We start from the raw sequence: 18,729 nt of genomic DNA, 5'->3' as shown, positions 1-18,729 counted from the left end.
ATTCTAAAACCAAAACGCATCACCGATGAGAAAACCAAAGAGCAGATGAAGAAGGAACGGCTCCTACTTTCCTTTGTGTTTTGCTGTCTGACCCTTTGTATATCATCGATGCAACGCTGACCTGACAATCTCTATTGCTGAGTCGCAGCGCCCTCCACTGGTTGACATATAAAACTGCTGTATATAATTTCCCCCCAACCAGAGGGAATAAAAAGCTCTTCCGATTCTGGTCGAATTACAAGATGAGAATTATGACTGAAACGTTAAGAGTTTGCCTAGATTAGAAAACAACTCCAATGAACCTATTCCGAGTTATTAGAGAAGGGGTGCCCCAATTCTTGGCCCTCATCTATTAGCTAGAGTAGAGATCAGCTAAAAAAATAGTCATGCGGCTGCGGACTGTCAACGCTGGAGCATGCTCTACTGTGGAAACGTAACGGATTTTCACTGATTTAATTCATTGCAATGCAGAAGTCTGAAGTGAAAATCTGCACCAAAATCCACAATAGAGGGCATGTGCGGATTTTGCTATGGATTTACTTATGGAAAACTTCCATGCCCTAACTTATCATCAAGGGGCCTTTTAACAAATGTATTGTCCAAAGTAGATTGTCCAGTAGACCATCCTTATTCATTCAGTTTGGCTATATATTAATCTCAAAGACCTTGTACAATGCTGATGGCTGTGAGCCGAGACTCACTAACACAGACCTGCGCCATAACCTGCACCTTCAGCGCACTGCTGTCCAACTTGGGCTGCTTCCTATATATTTGGAACTAAATAGACTGAACTATTAGAGGGAATGTATCACCTCTATACTTTTTTTTTTACTAATTAAAACCAAAATCGGAAAATATTTTTTAGCTTTCCACTGTTATTTTTCAGATTACAGATTTTCTTTATATATTTTTTAATTTGTACATGACTATGGGGGCGGCCATCTTGCCTGAGCTGCAGGTAACAGCTTTTAGAGATATGATTTATCACAACCTCATAGTCCATAGATACAATTCACAGTACGGGACCTTTTTGACATTTCTGGGAAAGTGTTGCGAGTGTGCTCGTTGATCTGCGAAGAGGTCACTGTACAGAGAGGGGGAGGAGGTGAGCTGTGACAATCTCCTATTGTGGATGGTGGAGCCTGAGTTATCTGTACTATTCTGATAAAAGCATTGTGACCCCACCGATCTTGTGTTGTTAGGTGAAAGGGATATGCAAATCAGATGCATGAAGATTGGGTATAAAGGGGAGTATCACACCGGAATATCCCAGTACAGAAACCATCAGAATGGCACCTGGTGTAGAGTCGACAACGGGGTCGGGTGGTGGGAGGTCACCTGAGAAACCAGTCAGCATAGGACATCGCAGCTTCTGCACCTTCCAAAGTCTATCGTTGGCCATGTTATTAAGAAATGTGTGTGCGGTGCTGCCACAGCCAGGGAGACCTCGTAAACTGACAAAACGTGGACAAGGAAGACTGGTACGAGCCGTGAAGGCACCAGGCACATTGTCCACCGGAAGACGCGCTCAGGAAGTCCCACAGGCTATTGGAACATTAATCAGCACCAAAATCATCCATAGGAAACTGCAAGTGAAGGGTTACCATGCACAAGAGGCGCCTGCGATCGTGCTCGGCCCATCGTTCTTGGACTGTAAATGAGTGGAAGCAAGTGCTGTGGGCAGCTGAAACATGGTACACCATTCTCTGATCCGATGGCCGCACTCGTGTGTGGCGATAGTCTGGAGAGCGGTTACTACCCGACTGCAGTTTCAAAAATGAAGTTTGGAGAAGCTTCTGTTATGGTGGGGGTGTTTCTGCTGGAAAGGACTAGGGCCATTGGTTATAGTGAAGTCCACCCTCAACGCCAATCAGTACAGAGACATTCTGGAGAATGTGGCATTAGCTGCCCTGTGGTAATACTTTGGTACAGCTCTGTGTCTCTACAGCCATGACCAGCACCATATTATATAGCTCGTAGTGCTGAGGCTTGATTTGAGGAGAACGTCTTCAAACTTAATTTGCCAGCCCAAAGTCTGGATCTCAATCCCATCGAGAATCTCTGGGGCGAACTATAATGTGATACCCATGCACATCCGCTATGCCCATCATCCACTATCTGAAGCACTCCTCAAGGAAGGGTGGCAAACCTTTCCCCCCATATATTGGAATTCGGTAGAAAGCGACCTATGAGTGTTACTGCGGTCACTGAGGCCAAGGGCGGCCCAACACTACTGGTAAATGTGGATAGGTGATGAAACTTGATTTTAAGTGCTTCCCAATACTTTGGTCAACATAGTATATATACAGGTGATACCCGTCATTGTAATTCTGGTCTGATTATCTGCAGTAGTAGCCCCCACTGAGTCAGTTTGCCATCTTTCCCCCCCAAAGGGCCCAGGGGGCCGGATTGCCTCTCTTTAATGACACGCTTCAAATGTTAGACTTGGATAATACTTTGTGGTGTTTAGGGATCTTCTATTTTGTCTTCATAAATGCTATTATATTTCATTAAAGACCGCACCAGCAGATATGTGTCATTCACATATAGGACTCGGACATTACTGCTACTGTCCATGAACCAAACACCTCCCCTTTGAGACAATTGGTCTTCTGTGAGACGACCACTGCTGGACAATGAAGTCGATGCACTGTGATTTTTGGCTTGATAATCAAGCAGATGGTGGACCAAGTATGACCATGACGGGTTGTCCTAAGGTTGACAGACTCCAATACTATCCGAGTCCTCTGGATAGGTCATCAATAGTTGATTGTTGGGGGTCGCCGCTCAGGATTGTTGTCACTTTGCTGATAGAGGACGGCGCAGCACCTGTGGGCGTCACGGCTTCTACTCAAGCATATAACATTATGTGCATCGGTCACTTGGTATGGAAGCAACTTAATCCCATTCAAGTGAATGTACAGCGCCGAGTTCAAAGTAGACTACAGTGATAGCAGCGCCAAGTGCTGCAGCATCTTCAATCAAATGATCGTTGGGAATCCGGAACGGCGGCTCCCGATCAACTCCTGATAACCTATTCTCAGGGTAGGCAGTAGAAGCTTAGCTCTAGAAAACCCAATAAAAGTGAAACTCCAAAAGCTATAGGAAATGATTCCCCATAACCCATCCACATTATAACCGTGTAGTTCTATTTTGCACCCATGCCATCTCTTCGCTCTTGCATTTTAGAGGATAGCCCAGGATCTCTCCATCACCGTGATAGTAGAACTCACTGTCTGCAAGCAGCCGATCCAGTATCTACAAGTCCCATAATGCTTTGCACAGATGGCAGTGGGGTAGGTGGGGTTGGTACACATCTATTAAATGCTAAAGTCAAAGACAATTCCAAACTGTGAGCAGGATGGCGGTGCCGATCTAAAGCTGCCAATACATCGTCAACAACTGTTGGATGAACGATCGTTCGTATATAATGAAGATGGGAGGAACTGCTGTCAGACAAACGACCATTCAGCTTGGGGAAGTGTTCGGGGACTGAGGGGGGTAAGTTGTAACAAAACAGCTCTGGGTCTGGCTTAGCAGCTGGGGAAGATCAGACATTGAAATTCAACTTCTTCCATCCTTCTTTCCCCAGACCTCTGGCAGTGGAAGATGACCCGCGTTTATGGTGGCCTAAGACTTTCTAGCAGCAGGCTCATACGACTGAAACCTAACGTGGATGTGGGCTGGTGGGGGTCTTCAAGCGAACCTCCAATCCTAAATAGAGTTGTCCGCATTGCTTCTATGACTACCTGACAACTGTACGTTAATATATATGGGTAGGCTGAGATACTACCATATGTACTACTTTAATTGGCCAATGCCGCTCACGTGGGCAGCTGGCTAGTCAAAGCACCGTATAGTGTCTTCGCCTAATGATGCATACTGGTACACAGTGTGCGGCCAGTAGTCAGAGAATCGCTGCAGCCATCTTTGTTCAGGACTAGACGGTCACATTAAGCACATAATAGAACATGGGGTGCAGCCTATGTAGCAGCACGTAACACGGTCACTGGCAGGCCGGGAGGAGCAGGGATGACTGCCAATTGCCCCACATCAACCTGCCATGTTTTGTCTTATAATGCAGAAACCTCCAGAATTCAGTCCAGCACTTTCCTTTAAGTGACATAATATGCCGATCGGTCTATATGTTCATCCTGAAGACTCCTGGCAGAAAACACAGAGGACGTACAATAAATACAGTATCTTTTAATAGAAACGATGCAACGCACTCAGAAGACAGGCAACAACTAAGCAGAAGGCCGCGTCCAGACGTGGTGGAGAATGTCCGCTGCGGATTTTACTGCATGAGCTACACCCCACGGGGTGAGGGGTGTGTGTGGTTTGAAAACCCCATCATCCACTAGTATTTACCTGTGACGTGCCGCAGAGCTGCCATGTGTCTAGACGCAGCCAAGCGCTTATCGAACAGCAGAGTAATGTCCCTCAGGTAATGCTTCCTATAGAGTGGGGAGGGAACGAACCGAAGCCAAGGATACATTTCAAAGTCCTACTACAATGTATGTGGAAGACATAGGAGGTGCAGAGGTAAGGCGAAGCTCTAAAAAGAAAGGGTTTTTAATGCAAGATTTTAAAACTTTAATATTCTGCTTTGGAAGAGATACCAAGAGGGTACATAATTAGAAAGGGTGCAACCAGCATAAAGGTTTGACAGAGAAGACATATTTAAAGGGGTAGTAAAGGTGGTCTCACTGGGGTGTGCATGGAAATGGCGTCAGCGGCTGCAGATAGAGAACATCCAGTGCGTCCGGGAGTGAAGGCAAAACGTCAATGAGAGCATTAGAAGCAGAGAGTCACACAACAAAACCGCAGGGCGCGGCCAATCCTTCGAAACGGATCAGCTGCCATTGGGATTTGTTATGCGATTCTGCTTTTAATGCCTTCATTAAAATTTTGAAGCTTTAACATGTCAAGGGGCCCCGAATATATCATTAATGTTCCTCCAGTGTGCATAGGAATTCGCCCATTCTAGGACTGGTTTCCAAAAACAGCAGACATTTTTTACCAATCCCAGACAACTACTTTAAAAGGGGCTATTAGGCTTTAGGTACGGCTGCACCATCGCTCAGCGTTAGGTCGGGTACACACCACCATGTCTGAGAGGTTTGGGCGCAGCTCCCATCAGACACCTGTCTGCGTGCCGTCCAATATACAGACAGACAGCAAATTGACAGGTATTTGCATCTCCCAGTTGGCACCTGTAATATGGGCAATAGACCATGCATTTTTTTTTGTTTTTTCACGCAGTCCATGTCTGTGTGAGAAAAAAAAAAAAAAAACTAAACAAACCTCAGTGTATGCAGCCTCCTTGAATAACGGGGGGCTGGATGGGGTCCATGCGGCAGACGTTTTAGCATCTGACACAGACTTTTGTCAATTTTTTTGCAAAAACGCTAGTCTGTCAGAGGCCTAAGACATAATTGGCAGTAAAACGTGGATTACATCCAGTAATGGGAAAATTGTGACAAAATCCAAATCCATTTTCCACTTGTGTAAAACCTTTTGAGTAACCAAACCTCCTTTAAGCAGAGCATCCACTTCCATGACAGTTCTTCATGCACTGCACCACTGATGTCATACGCTGGACTTCCCCTTTAAATGTATGTCCATTGTTCTGTTAATTCTAATGTCGAAATAAGTTTTGAAAGAACTTAAAAGTTACTTTTCTGGAGAAGTAGAACAGTTACCGCAAACAAATACAACTTTGACTGGACCTAAAAGGGCCCTCAGGCACTGATATTAGACCAATGTCTGCATGGATTGATTAGTAATGCCTTATATGGGATCGGTGTTATCTATGGCACCTTACCAGTCTGAAGCAAATACAAAATTAGGTTCAGTGACAAAAAAAAAAAAAATAATGACATCCAGGTCAACCTCCCCACCCCGTCTATGTGCACACCACAGAGGCCTCCATTAGTCAAGGAAGAAAGCGCAGCTCCCGCTAAGACTGCATTTGAGTGTCTGCTGTGTGATGCTACATTTCCCCTCTAGTGGGTGCTGCAAGAGAACCGTGCTTTGCAGGCTGCAGTTTCCACCCCGATAAGATCAGATGATCTCAGGGATGCCTCCTTTTAAAAAGGGTCTGCAGTGTTTAAACATCCCCTTTAAAAAAAAAAGAAAGGGTCTGCTGCGGGACGTCATTCAATAGGACAAGATTGCAGTGATAACAGATCTAAAAGCGGGCACATCACTTATGGTATGCAGCGGCTACTTACATAGTTTATGCTGCATCCGCTATACAGACAGCAATGCTCTGGCTAGTGTTTATATAGGGAGTGAGGCGCTGCCTGTTCTACTGTGCTGGGTCCCGAAAAATATAGGAGCCCTGGCTCCCGGGGTGCCATGCTCAGCTGGTGGAATCTAAGACGCTGGACATCAGACTATCACTACTTATAAAACTATCATGTGACCCGGACGGCCCCCTCACGTGGCTCTCCCCTCCGGGTGACTCTTCAGCTTGTGGAATTTGACGCTCTCTCGTTTCTCAAAGAGTTTTCCACACTGTTCGCAGGAGAAGCTGTACTGGATGACAGAGCCGTGCTTCTTCATGTGCCAGTTCAGAGATGCCCGCTGCCGGCACTGGAAGCCGCAAACTTCACACCTGTTGGCAGAGAAAGAAGGGTATGTAAGCATGAACTGCAACGGTACACTGAAGGACCACCTTATTAGAGACCCCCATCTGGTAAGAGCTTTGGACTCCTTTGGCCTTCAAAACTGCAGCAATTCATCGTGGTGCAGGAATATCGGCCCCTGCGGACAGGAAGCTTCTTGGAGTCGCTGCAGATTAAATGGAGGTCTGACATGTTCTGACCAGCTGACAGGAAGGGGTCATTGACTCAAGACAGCTTGCGCCAAATTCTCTTATCACGATTGTGCAACAGAAATCTGGATGTTTCTCCATTGCTCAGAGATACAATTTTTGCGCTTTTACCCGCTGGAGTCTCACCGTTATGGTTCTGTTAGACACAATGGCGCCGGAACTGGTTGTATGCTGCTCTGGCCAATCTGTACTAAGCGATGGCGAGCTGTGTGTTCTGACACATTAATTGGGGTGCCAGCGTTATATTTGGCTGCTCTTGACTGTACAGCGCCTGTTCATCAGAACGATTCCTAACATCCTCCTCTGACCCCTTTTTGCGATGAGTTGTTGCCGTCCACAGCATCCCCTTTTTGCTGGATATTTTTCCTTGATCGCGCCAATCTAAGTATACTGTTAACATTGTGCCACAGAACCCCATGAGGCTGGCAGTGAAATCCTGAACCCGGCAAGTCTAGCCAAGATGACCAGATCACGTAGGAAGTCACTCCGATAACTGGACTTCCCACGGAAAACTTGTCACATAACTTTATGCTGCACTCCGGGACCATGACTCTAATTTCCATAGCTCCCCCTGTGAAAGGGCTAGGGGCTCTAATAAAGTGGCCCTTCAGTGGATGTGCGTCTTTGTATAAACACTTCTAGCCCCCAAGCAAAATTCATATAGGAGATTCCCAAATGCATCTATGTATAACAATTCTGCAACTTTCAGCTCCGTGTCTCTGCCAACATGACCGAGCGCCACATCATACGGCACGCAGGGTTGAGGTTTGGTTTGAGGAACAGATCGTCTGCAAAGTTACGGCCAGCCCAAAGTGCCGATCGCAATCCCACCAAGCATCTCTAGGACAAACTAGAACGCAGTAACTGTGCATGAGCAAAACACCCACCACCCCCCACATCACTAGCCGAAGCTCTCCTGGAGGCATGGAGGCAAATCCCTCCACCCATCTATTGAAATATGGCGGGAAGCGCTCCTAGGAGGGTTACAGTCATTGGGTCCAAGGTGGCCTAACAGCGGAATGAAAAATGTGAATAATATGTCATCATCTTCTATGTGTCCCAACTAGACATGAGCGCGTATACTCGCTAAGGCACTTTACTTGAGCGAGTAGTGCCTTAGCCGAGTATCTCCCCGCTCGCCTCTAAAGAGTCGATGAGCCGGCGGGGAGGAACGGAGGGGAGATCTCTCTCTCCCCGCCGCAACTCACCTGTCACCCGCAGCTCACCTGTCACCCGCGGCGGCCCCCGAATCTTTAGAGACGAGCGGGGAGATACTCGGCTAAGGCACTACTCGCTCGAGCAATGTGCCTTAGCGAGTATACTCGCTCATCTCTAGTTCCAACACTTTTGTCAACCTAGTGCAGCTTGTTCCTTTTTGCCATCAGCAGCCCATCTTTTTTTGAGGCTCTCAGAAACGCCTTGTAAAGGATGATTCTGCCATCCTGTAAGGGGACCCGCAGAATCATTCCATGCACCGATTACAAGCAGCGATCTTGAAAACCGTGAGATAATACAAAAAGTATGTTAGAGTGATGAATACAAAGACTGGAGGCGTTCTCTCCCCCCCCTGTACCCAATGTACTATTGACCAGCACATGATCCCGGCTTACACACCAACTGATCAGAAGTAATACAATGCATGCAGGTCTGGACTATACCCAGAAGGCTCTCTTACTGTAGGGGGGTCTCCCCGGTGTGTGTTCTCCTATGGACTTCTAAGTGACTTTTCCTTTTGAATGATTTGCCACAAGTCTCACAGATGAATTCACGGACGCCTGTAGAGAGGGAGGAAGAGGTTAGAGCATGTCCCCGGCTCCAGCATCTCTGCACCCAGTGCCGGTCTATACCTGTGTGTATGATCATATGGCGGCGCAGGTGGTTCGTCAGGTAGAACTTTTTCCCGCAGCCGGCTTCAGGGCAAACTTTGGTTCTACCTTTTCTGTGAACTAAATTCACATGATTCTAAAAAGAGAGAAAATCAGCATCATTTACCATTATACCGCCGGGAGGACGCGACCGCCGGGAGGACGTGACCGCCGGGAGGACGTGACCGCCGGGAGGACGTGACCGCCGGGAGGACGTGACCGCCGGGAGGACCACAACGCTTTCATATTTCACCTCTTTGCACTCCAATAGTCCACTTTTTTTTTTGCAGGATGTAGCTGTACAAGGCTTTTGTTTTTTGAAGGATGAGTTGTAGGCTGCCATTCCACGGGCGTTGCGATATCCTGCAGCAGATCGCCGCTGCAGGAGGAGCCAGCTGACGGATGGGCTCACCGCAGAGAATTACGGCAATTTGCAGCATGCTGCGATTTGACAGCCGCGAGCGGAGAATCGCTATGATTCTCCGCTCATGGACAGGGGGGACTGGACATTCCATAGCAACGCTATGAAAAGCGTGCACTGCGTTCCCTGCAGCCGAATTATCGCCATGGGGAACGCAATGCAAAACCGCTGGTGGACAGGCAGCCGTACTTTATGCATGTGCCATGTTCTGCTACTTATAATACATCGATCATCATAAATGAGGCCATACATGTATTGTACAGACCATTCGTGTATACCAGATGCGTGTTTATTATTTGGGCTTTACGATAAGACCCTGGGCTATCTGTCTATACAAGAGATGGGTCTGATCTAGTCAGAGGGATTCCCCTTTCCCCGGGTCTCTCCCTTTAAATGCCTCCATCAGTGTTGGTTGAAGCATTTAAAACATTTACCAGTAGAGGACAGAGGTGGTTCTGATCTCCGCCGTTACAGATATGTCAAATATCTGATTGGAAAGGTCCAAAGGTGCAATATGAAGAAGGGAGTCACGGGACTCCGATCACTTTTATAACATATTCGTAGCCCTCCATAACGTTGTTATAATCTCAATACACCAAGAGAGGCGGTCCAATATCACACTTGCAAATCTGTGATTTTTTTTAATGCAAGTGCGTGAGAAAAGCGCATTGCATCGCTGCACTTGCAATTTCAACGCGAGTGGAGATTGCCCATTATTTTCTATGGGACCAAGGGAAAAAAAAAATTGCATCGCACTCACAAGCACATGAAGGGTGATGTGCATGAACCTATCCAAAAGAATGGCTTTTCCTGTGCGAGTTTCATTCATATCACAATCGGACGGACCTCACACAGGAATATCAGCCATGTGGATTTGACCTGAAGACGACAACCACACATGGAGCATACATACCTGGAAGCTGTTGAGAGCAGTATAGACCTGAGGGCACCCCTCATATGGGCAGTGGAACATCTCCGGCACCCCATCAGCATCGGTGACCCCCCGAGAGCGACGGTTCCTCTTCCTGTAAGAACGCAAACCATAGCGGTTACAGAAGCTCTACGCCCATTAGAAAAATATAGCTAGTAACGGTCCCTTCACTGCTGTCTGCACAGGGGCAATCCAGCCATCATCTGAACAGTAATTACAGCTGCCCCCTGTGATCACTTGCCAACACATGACTAAAGTAGAGGAGGGTCCTGCATCCTGCAAACATTGCAACGGTGGACAGCACTGAGATCTGACACCAGTCACTAGAGTCAGGAGGCATGTACAACACCGGACCCTCTGCCCAAGGTGGAGTGTTCAGCATTTTTGGAGAAGTTCTCCTTTAAGCAGGTTGTATCAGATTAGAAAAAACATGGCCGCTTTCTTCCATAAACAGCCCGACTCTTGTATCGTCCAAATGAACGAGTCTGGCTGCAGTACTGCACACAACCTACGGTCAAGAGCAGCGCTGTTTTTGGTAGAAAGCAGCCATGATTATTCTAACCTGTTGTAACTCCCTCCTCATAGCCCAAGCAGGGGTATGTCACCTTCCGACGGCACACTCACTTCTCGGGTTCCTTGATGACCCGCTGCACAGGCTCCACTTGGTACTTGCCGCTCTCCAGGATGACTGGGCCGATCGATCCTTCTTCCATGGAAGCAGGATCAGATAACGGGGAATGAAGTATGACACTCTCGGCTTCCACCAGCTCCGACTCCTCAGCTTGCAAGGTGTAGAGCGCGTTCTCCTCTAGGTGAAAGAGGGACAACATACATGTTTATGTCACCCTGTGCTGGGGTTAAAGGGGTTGTCTCGCGAAAGCAAGTGGGGTTAAGCACTTATGTATGGCCATATTAATGCACTTTGTAATATACATCGTGCATTAAATATGAGCCATACAGAAGTTATTCACTTACCTTCCCTGCGCTGGCGGTTCCGTCTAACTTCAGCGTCTAATCGCCCGATTAGACGCGCTTGCGCGGAAGGGTCTTCTGCCTTCGGGTCTGTCCGGCAGTAGCGGCGTTCTGGCTCCGCCCCTTCTACACGTCATCGTGTAGCTCCGCCCCGTCACGTGTGCCGATTCCAGCCAATCAGGAGGCTGGAATCGGCACACGTGACGGGGCGGAGCTACGGGTTGATTTTTAATGAAAACCGGTATGACACCCTTCCCTCACCCTCCATGCCCACCTGATCTCACTCCATGCGTTTTCTTACCGCTGCACGGTGTTCGTCTGAATCAGCAATCACGAAGAACTGAACAACTGGTTGAAAAAGAAAACTCACTGGAGCCGAACGCAACCTTCCCTAACATCATCGGCCGGCGTACCGCCGCAGACAAACACCTAGTAACAGAAGCCTGTTCTGATAATGCCCGCCCACCAGACGACGATCCTGCTCCTTTTGGGTACTGCCTCCTATTCTGTGTAATAGGTCCTTGAATACTTTGGTTTTTGGCAGCAGCCCCAGAAGTTGTTGCTCAGAGGAGACTCTTATAAGCGCCTGTTGGAATGTTTTTTGCTATCTGACAAACACGTGTTCCTGCTAATTAGCCCCGACTTATGTATAGATAGCCGAAATCCCAGACACAGGGCAACGCAGACCGTGATGCCCCCATATGATAAGGCCGCTTCACACGGCCGAGAAACCATTCGAGACTCACAAATCTTGCATGACTATGAACCTCATTCTTTGCAATGGAGTCATACGCATCGCAGTGCGGGCACGTCCCATCTTTTAACGCTCCTCGGAATGCATCGCCCATTCTTTTCGACACAGGGAGGTTCACACTGCAAACAATGGGAATCACTTGCCAAATCGTTTAACGCGCCGGATGATCACTACCTTACTGAAGTGATGGGGAGGCGCCAGGAAAATGCCGTGCATCATCGTGAAAACGCACGTTGGCGAGCCCCAGGCCGGATATCCCGCTCACTCGTGTGTAGGCAGCCTAAATGACAACTAACCCCGATTTATGTCAGAGGAGGTTGTAGTTCCCGAACATTCCTGACATTGTTTAACAATTTAGGATTTACAAGCCAGATAGTGAACCCCCCGGTGAGGTCTGGCGACTCACAGAGTCACCATAGAGAATGTGGATGTTTTCCGCTCCTTCACACGTCTTGTACTGGAAATGCTGCAGAATTTCTACAGTAAGTGGAATGTATATGTGGCGATTCTGCAGCATATACAGTCTGTGTGAAGCGGCCTCAGGAGTGCATTTAACGACCAGCTTGTTGACAGTTTCCAAAAGGCACCCCGTTACCTGTTAGCCCCCCTTCACTGTCGTCGTCATCCCCAATCTCCGTCTGAGTGAACTCGGTCACCGCCTCCAGGGTTGTACACGCACCCTCATCATCGCTGCCTCCTCCGCTGACATCCAGCTGGATCCCTTCTGCTGCCAATGCCTCGTATCCAGGACCAGCAATGATAATGACCTGGGAGGGACAGTTGGCAGCAGCTACCACCTGCCCTAGTGCTTCCTGGGACACTCCTTCAAAGAGACCCTCTGCTCCGGGCCCCATGGGGACACACACCACCGTCTCGCTTTCCTCAGTGCACTGCTCTTCTCCTTCCGTCATGCTTTCGGAGTACAGGGTATGGATCGGCTGATCCGACTCGTCACATATCTCTGAGACTTGGATGACGGGTGCCGGTCTGGAGGAGGAATCATCGGAGCTTACTTCATCATCACACACTGCAAAGAAGGATCCAGACATGGGATTCAAGGACTGAAGCAAGTCTACGATCCACTCCCCCATTCTTTACAATGCAGCTCTGATCGACCCGGTCATCAGTGCAGAGCCGATTAGATCTCAGCTTCCGGTTGTCCCCAAGAGGGTGATCTGTACACAGCGTTCCACAATATGGACTTCTTACCTTTGTAATTTAGTGTTTTCAGTGGGCACCGAAGATCTTGAAAGAAGTGGTGCCCAGCGTGGCACTGCCACACTGCAGTGGTATAGAGGTGGTGACTAGAATCGAGCTCAGAGAGGGCAGGCTCATGAGGACAGTGACTCTTGTGGTCGGAGTACCAGGTCATTAGGCTGAGCAGACTGTTCACACAGCGCTTCTGTCCTGCAAAGAGACGAGACTGTGAGCTGCCTGTGCCAGAGTGTCTGCCCATCTGCAGGGAACAGATCCGGACCCCTCACCCCCATTACCCAGAGTATCTCCCTGGCAGCGGTGGGAAATGGGCATTTAGAGAGGGTCACCAACAACAGACCTCCAAAATATATCATGATCAGCCCACTTAATCTGATATTAGCAGGGTAGGCGTCTACACTACAGGTATCATAATGTACTATAAGGTATGCTGGGAGCTGTAGTTCTCGAGGGAGAGGGAAAAATCACATACTTGTCCGGCGTGGCGGGTTGGGCTGGATGTCACCGTCAGTCTTCCTGCAATACAAAAGAAGAGCACAGTAAGTAACGTCACCAACCATATATATCACATCTGCAGGCGTAATAACTGTAGTATTACATGGATATTACTGCACGATCATACATGTTGTATGACTATATAAACATATATACACTGATGGATCGCAATCACTGAGGGTCTCAGCAGTCAGATCTCAGGACATCCCATCACCATACTGGTAAAACAGCGTGTGAGCACTAGAAGGAGCAATTGTCAAGGTGGTTTTATAGCTCACATATAGAATATATCTACACTCCTAGAGGCCCCAATCCATCCGGACAACTCCATATACCTGCATGTCCCCCCCACCACACATCCCATGCCTTCAATGGACCCCCCTTCACCCCACGTGACCCCCTCCCTCTACGGACCGGTCCCCTTTCTCCCCCACAGGTCCGGCTCCATTAACAGCACCTCCCTTCGGCCCAAGTGTTCAGCTGCCCGAACAGACTTGCGCCCCCCACATGTCCGGCTCCGTCGCCCCGGTTTCCCTCCTACACGGTGTAATTAACACAAGAGGACAGAATGTGGTTACATAGAGATCTGTATGCGGTTATACATGCATCTGGATGAGTTGGGGGCAGACGAGGTGTAACTCTGATAAATAGAAGGTACTGCACACGGGCAGGAAATCCATGTCACCATTACACACGAAATGGGAAACCCCTGGGGACACTGACATGGAGAAGGACTTGGGGATCTTAGTTAGTGCAACCAGTGTCAGGCAGCTGCCGCCAAGGCAAATAGGATCATGGGGGCATCAGAAGAGGTCTTGGGGCACATGGTGAGAATATTGTTCCTCCTCTCTACAAGTCACTGGTCAGACCACACATGGAATATTGTGGACAGATTTATGCACCGGAACTCAAGAAGGACATATCAGAGCTTGAGCGGGTACAAAGGGGGCAACTAATGTAATGGGCGGACTACAACACCCAGAGGGGTCATCAAAACTGGGGTTTAAGTTTTGAAAAGACAAATCAATAAATTGAAAAAAAAAAAACAAAAAAAAGCCGTCTGAGGGGCGACCTAATAACTATGTATAATATATCAGGGGACAATATCATCTATTTATACCCAGGACTGTCACATGGGGGCGCTTTCTAACTCTAGGGGAAAGGTTTCTACAGCAACATAGAAGGGGGTTCTTTACTGTAAGAGTGGTGAGACTAGAATCCTAGAATGGTTGGAAGGCCCTCCAGGCTCATCTGGTCCGACCCCCTGCTCAGTGCAGGATCACTAAATCATCCCAGACAGACGTCTGTCCAGCCTCTGTTTGAACACTTCCATTGAAGGAGAACTCACCACCTCCTGTGGTAACCTGTTCCACTCATTGATCCCCTTACTGTCTAATATCTAATTTGTGTCTCCTCCCTTTCAGTTTCATCCCATTGCTTCTAGTCTTTCCTTGTACAGATGAGAATAGGGCTGATCCCTCTGCACTGTGACAGCCCTTCAGATAGTTGTAGACCGCTATTAAGTCTTCTCTCAGCCTATTTTTTGCAAGCTAAACACTCCCAGTTCCTCTAACCGTTCCTCATAGGACATGATTTGCAGACCGCTCACCATCTTGGTAACTCTTCTCTGAACTTGCTTCAGTTTGTCTGTGGCCGGCTGTGCACAGACGGCTTTGAATTGCAGAATCCACAGTGGGCGTCCGCCTCTGGATTCTGCATTACATACCATATGGGCACGCTACGGAAAAGCGTTTCTTTCCGGCACAAGAGCGGAAATCAATTTCTGATTTTTCACTTGAATAGAAAAAGAATCGCAGCATACTCTATTTTAGCGTGGATTCCGCACGGATGGCTTCCATTGAACTCAATAAAAGCCGTCCGACTCGCGGCTCTTCTGCAATGACAGTGTGGAAAGGTCATGGGTACCCGCGTCATCGCCTAGTGCCGGCGTGGGAAAAACAGGGAAGAACAAAACAAAAGGCTGTACTTTGCATGTCTGAGGCGAGCCGTGCGAACCATCCGCAGTACAGAAAAGAAGAAAAGGCAGGTACACACGGGTCAGATTTGACTGCGGGCTCCCACATGCAGAATCCAACCCGGTCCTCTGCAGCCGACCCACGTTTTTTTTTTGTTTTCTTTTTTACTTTGGGGTGCCCAGAACTGGACACAGTATTCCAGATGAGGTCTGACTAAGGAAGAGTAGAGGGAGACAATGACCTCAGGTGAACTAGACTCTATGCTTCTCTTAGTACATCCCAGAATTGTGTTTGCCTTTTTTGCTGCTGCATCACATTGTTGACTCATGTTCAGTCTGTGATCTATTAGTATTACCCATCTATTTCACATGTGCTCCTGCTTAGCCCAATTCCTCCCATTCTGTATGGGCTTTCCTCAATTTTTTTGCCCAGCTGTAGGACTTTGCATTTCTGCTTGTTAAATACCATTCTGTTAGTCGCCGCCCACTGTTCAAGCTTTTCTAGATCTTTTTGAATACTCTCCCTCTCTTCCCTAGTGTTAGCTATCCCTCCTAGATTTGTGTCGTCGGCAAATTTGATCAGTTTCCCCTCAATTCCCTCCTCCAGATCATTTATAAAAATGTTGACCAGCACTGGGCCCAGGACAGAGCCTTGTGGTACTCCACTTCATACATTCTTCCACTTGGATGTGCAGCCATTTATGACCACTCTTTGAGTACGATCACTCAGCCAGTTGTGAATCCACCTGACAGTTGTCTTGTCAATCCCATAGTTGGTCATTGGACTGTGGAGCTCTGTGCCTGAGGACGTGGTGATGGTCGAACCCACTAAGAGTACAAGAGGGTCCAAACACCTTTCTTGAGTGATACAATATTATATATGGCTCATTACTTCAGAAGGGGCGGCGATGGCCAGATTGGAGTCCAGAAGGAATTTTTTGCCCCTAAAACGAGGAAAACTGTCTTCTACCTCATTGGGGGTTTTTGCTTTCTCTGGATCAACATTGGGGGTAATAGGCCGACCTGGATGGATGGGTGTCTTTTTTTATGCCTTACACACACTGGGTTTCATCCGGCTCCCTTAACATAGGCGTCCTCTTCCTCCCTTCACATGTGGCACCTTCAATACAACTGCACCCCCACAACAGAGCCTGGATGCTCTAATTAGAACCATGCCCCCCCCCCCCCCTCACCCCATGCCCTCACCGGACCTGTGCCACCCACACCAGGCACTCTCAATGGGCCTGTGCCACTGTGCATCCAGACCTACCCCCCATATACCACATCTGGTACCTCCAGACATCCAACACCCTCTTCAATGGGCAAAATTAGGGTGGGGATTTATTGATGCAGTAAATCGCGTTAGCGCATCAAGTAGCGACGTCTCTTCTTCAGACGGTGTCGGAATCCCAAATGCGGGTTTTGCCCGTTGAAGGGCCGCGGATCGACGGGAACAAGACAGATTTTGCTGTGGTTTTTAGATGAGGAATTAGGGTGGAAGATTCTGTCGTCAATCCTGCGGCGCGGCGCACACTGCTGCGGCGTCTGGTGGAGGCGGAAACACGTGGAAATCGCCAAGTTGGATTCTGCGGTCTGAACGTTCCCCGGCGGGGCGTCTAAACGCGGAATCTTCCACGCGATTTCTGCGTCTAAAAACGGCTTCAAGGTCTGCGGCTTTTTACAGCGTTATTTTTTGTTGTGGATCCGCGCCAAAGTGACCGTCAACGGGCAAAATCCACGTGCAGAACGACGATGCGGAAAGGAACATTTCCGCATCAATAAGGTCCGGAGTGACGCGCCAGAATACGGCGCACAGATTTTGCCCACGGACAGCGATAAATCCACGTGCGGAGCGGCACCAAAATACGTGGCAAAAAGCTGCGGATTCCGGCGCGGTTTTTACAAGCGGGATTTACACTGAAAATTCTGCGGCGAATTCCCCCACGTGACGATGACCTGAAGGTACGGACGGAAACATTTTGAAGCTGCTCTTAACGCGAAAAACGGTGCAGATTTTGGTTCGGAGATTTTCCGTTGCGGAGAGTCAGCGCCATTTTCGCTACGTATGAACGTACTTTTGCTCCGCGTTACATGTCGCTAGTTAGATTTTGTCATCGACTTTAGTGCAGATTCGCAAAATCCGCAACACGTCAGCGCCATGTGGACGATCAGAAGGCTCCGCCTCCCCACAGTCAGCGCCGCGTGGACGATCAGAAGGCTCCGCCTCCCCGCAGTCAGCGCCGCGTGGACGATCAGAAGGCTCCGCCTCCCCACAGTCAGCGCCGCGTGGACGATCAGAAGGCTCCGCCTCCCCGCAGTCAGCGCCGCGTGGACGATCAGAAGGCTCCGCCTCCCCACAGTCAGCGCCGCGTGGACGATCAGAAGGCTCCGCCTCCCCACAGTCAGCGCCATGCGGACGATCAGAAGGCTCCGCCTCCCCACAGTCAGCGCCATGTGGACGATCAGAAGGCTCCGCCTCCCCACAGTCAGCGCCGTGTGGACGATCAGAAGGCTCCGCCTCCCCACAGTCCAGTAATTCGGAATTATTACCGGTGCTTCAATTGAGGAACACAACCCCCTCTGGAGAAGCAGCCAGCGCCGCCCCCAGCTGCTGTAAGACTACAACTCCCAGCATGCCCTGCCGGTGTGAGGCTGCGCGGGCACGCTGGGAGTTGTAGTCCACAGCAGAGATAACAGTAAGTGCTCCCGGCTCACCCTTGGCCTCCCGTCTCTAGCGCCAGCAGGTGGGCGGCCAGCCGGGCGTCACTCCAGGCCTCCCCGCCGCTGTCCCCGCCGCCCCGGTCCCTCCTCAGCACCCAGGCTCCGTGCGCTTCTCCCAGGTACACCCGCCGGCAGTCGTACTTCTTCCGGGACTCCAGCCGCCGCCGCACTCGGTCCATGTCGTTGAGCCGCGGCCTCCCCCGAACCTTCCTCCCGAGCTCGTCGTCTTCTTCCTCCTCTGAACCGGGAGTCTCAACCAACGGCGCCGCCATCTTACCCCTGCCGACGTCACCGCGGAAGTTCAATCAACTTTATTGACACAGACAGCGCGGCACAGAGAGAGGGCTGATGGGGGATAAGAGGGAAGGAGAAACACAGGACTACAGGCCGCACTGACTGCGGTGGTGGCTAGGAGCAAGCAGTATGGCCTCGTGTATCACAGCTAGCTGAGAGGAAGACCGCCAGACCTGTGGCCGCAGCAACCAATCAGAGCACAGCTGGCATCTCTTATACTGCCGTGGAAAATGAGAGCCGCTCTG

The 18,729-nt window shown here is 49.2% G+C and overlaps 1 protein-coding gene across 2 annotated transcripts; it reads right to left on the bottom strand.

Moving 5' to 3' along the window:
• Window positions 1-4,186: 4,186 nt before the first annotated feature.
• ZNF653 (zinc finger protein 653) lies at window positions 4,187-18,509 on the bottom strand. 2 transcript variants are annotated; one of them, XM_066593650.1, is made up of 9 exons: window positions 18,185-18,509; window positions 13,472-13,515; window positions 12,994-13,191; window positions 12,380-12,811; window positions 10,683-10,866; window positions 10,041-10,152; window positions 8,689-8,803; window positions 8,517-8,616; window positions 4,187-6,622 (listed from the first exon to the last, which is right to left on the bottom strand). In XM_066593650.1, the coding sequence occupies exons 1-9, from the start codon at window positions 18,460-18,462 to the stop codon at window positions 6,445-6,447; spliced, it is 1,641 nt and encodes a 546-aa protein (XP_066449747.1). In that variant the 5' UTR covers window positions 18,463-18,509; the 3' UTR covers window positions 4,187-6,444. The 2 variants fall into 2 exon arrangements, with proteins under 2 accessions (XP_066449747.1, XP_066449748.1); XM_066593651.1 differs by having other exon boundaries at window positions 18,332-18,508.
• Between the last annotated feature and the right edge of the window lie 220 nt (window positions 18,510-18,729).

Source organism: Eleutherodactylus coqui, chromosome 2 (assembly GCF_035609145.1).
Source record: "Eleutherodactylus coqui strain aEleCoq1 chromosome 2, aEleCoq1.hap1, whole genome shotgun sequence".
In the NCBI taxonomy this organism is placed as follows: Eukaryota; Metazoa; Chordata; class Amphibia; order Anura; family Eleutherodactylidae; genus Eleutherodactylus; species Eleutherodactylus coqui.
This window is presented reverse-complemented; position numbering and strand designations above follow the sequence as displayed.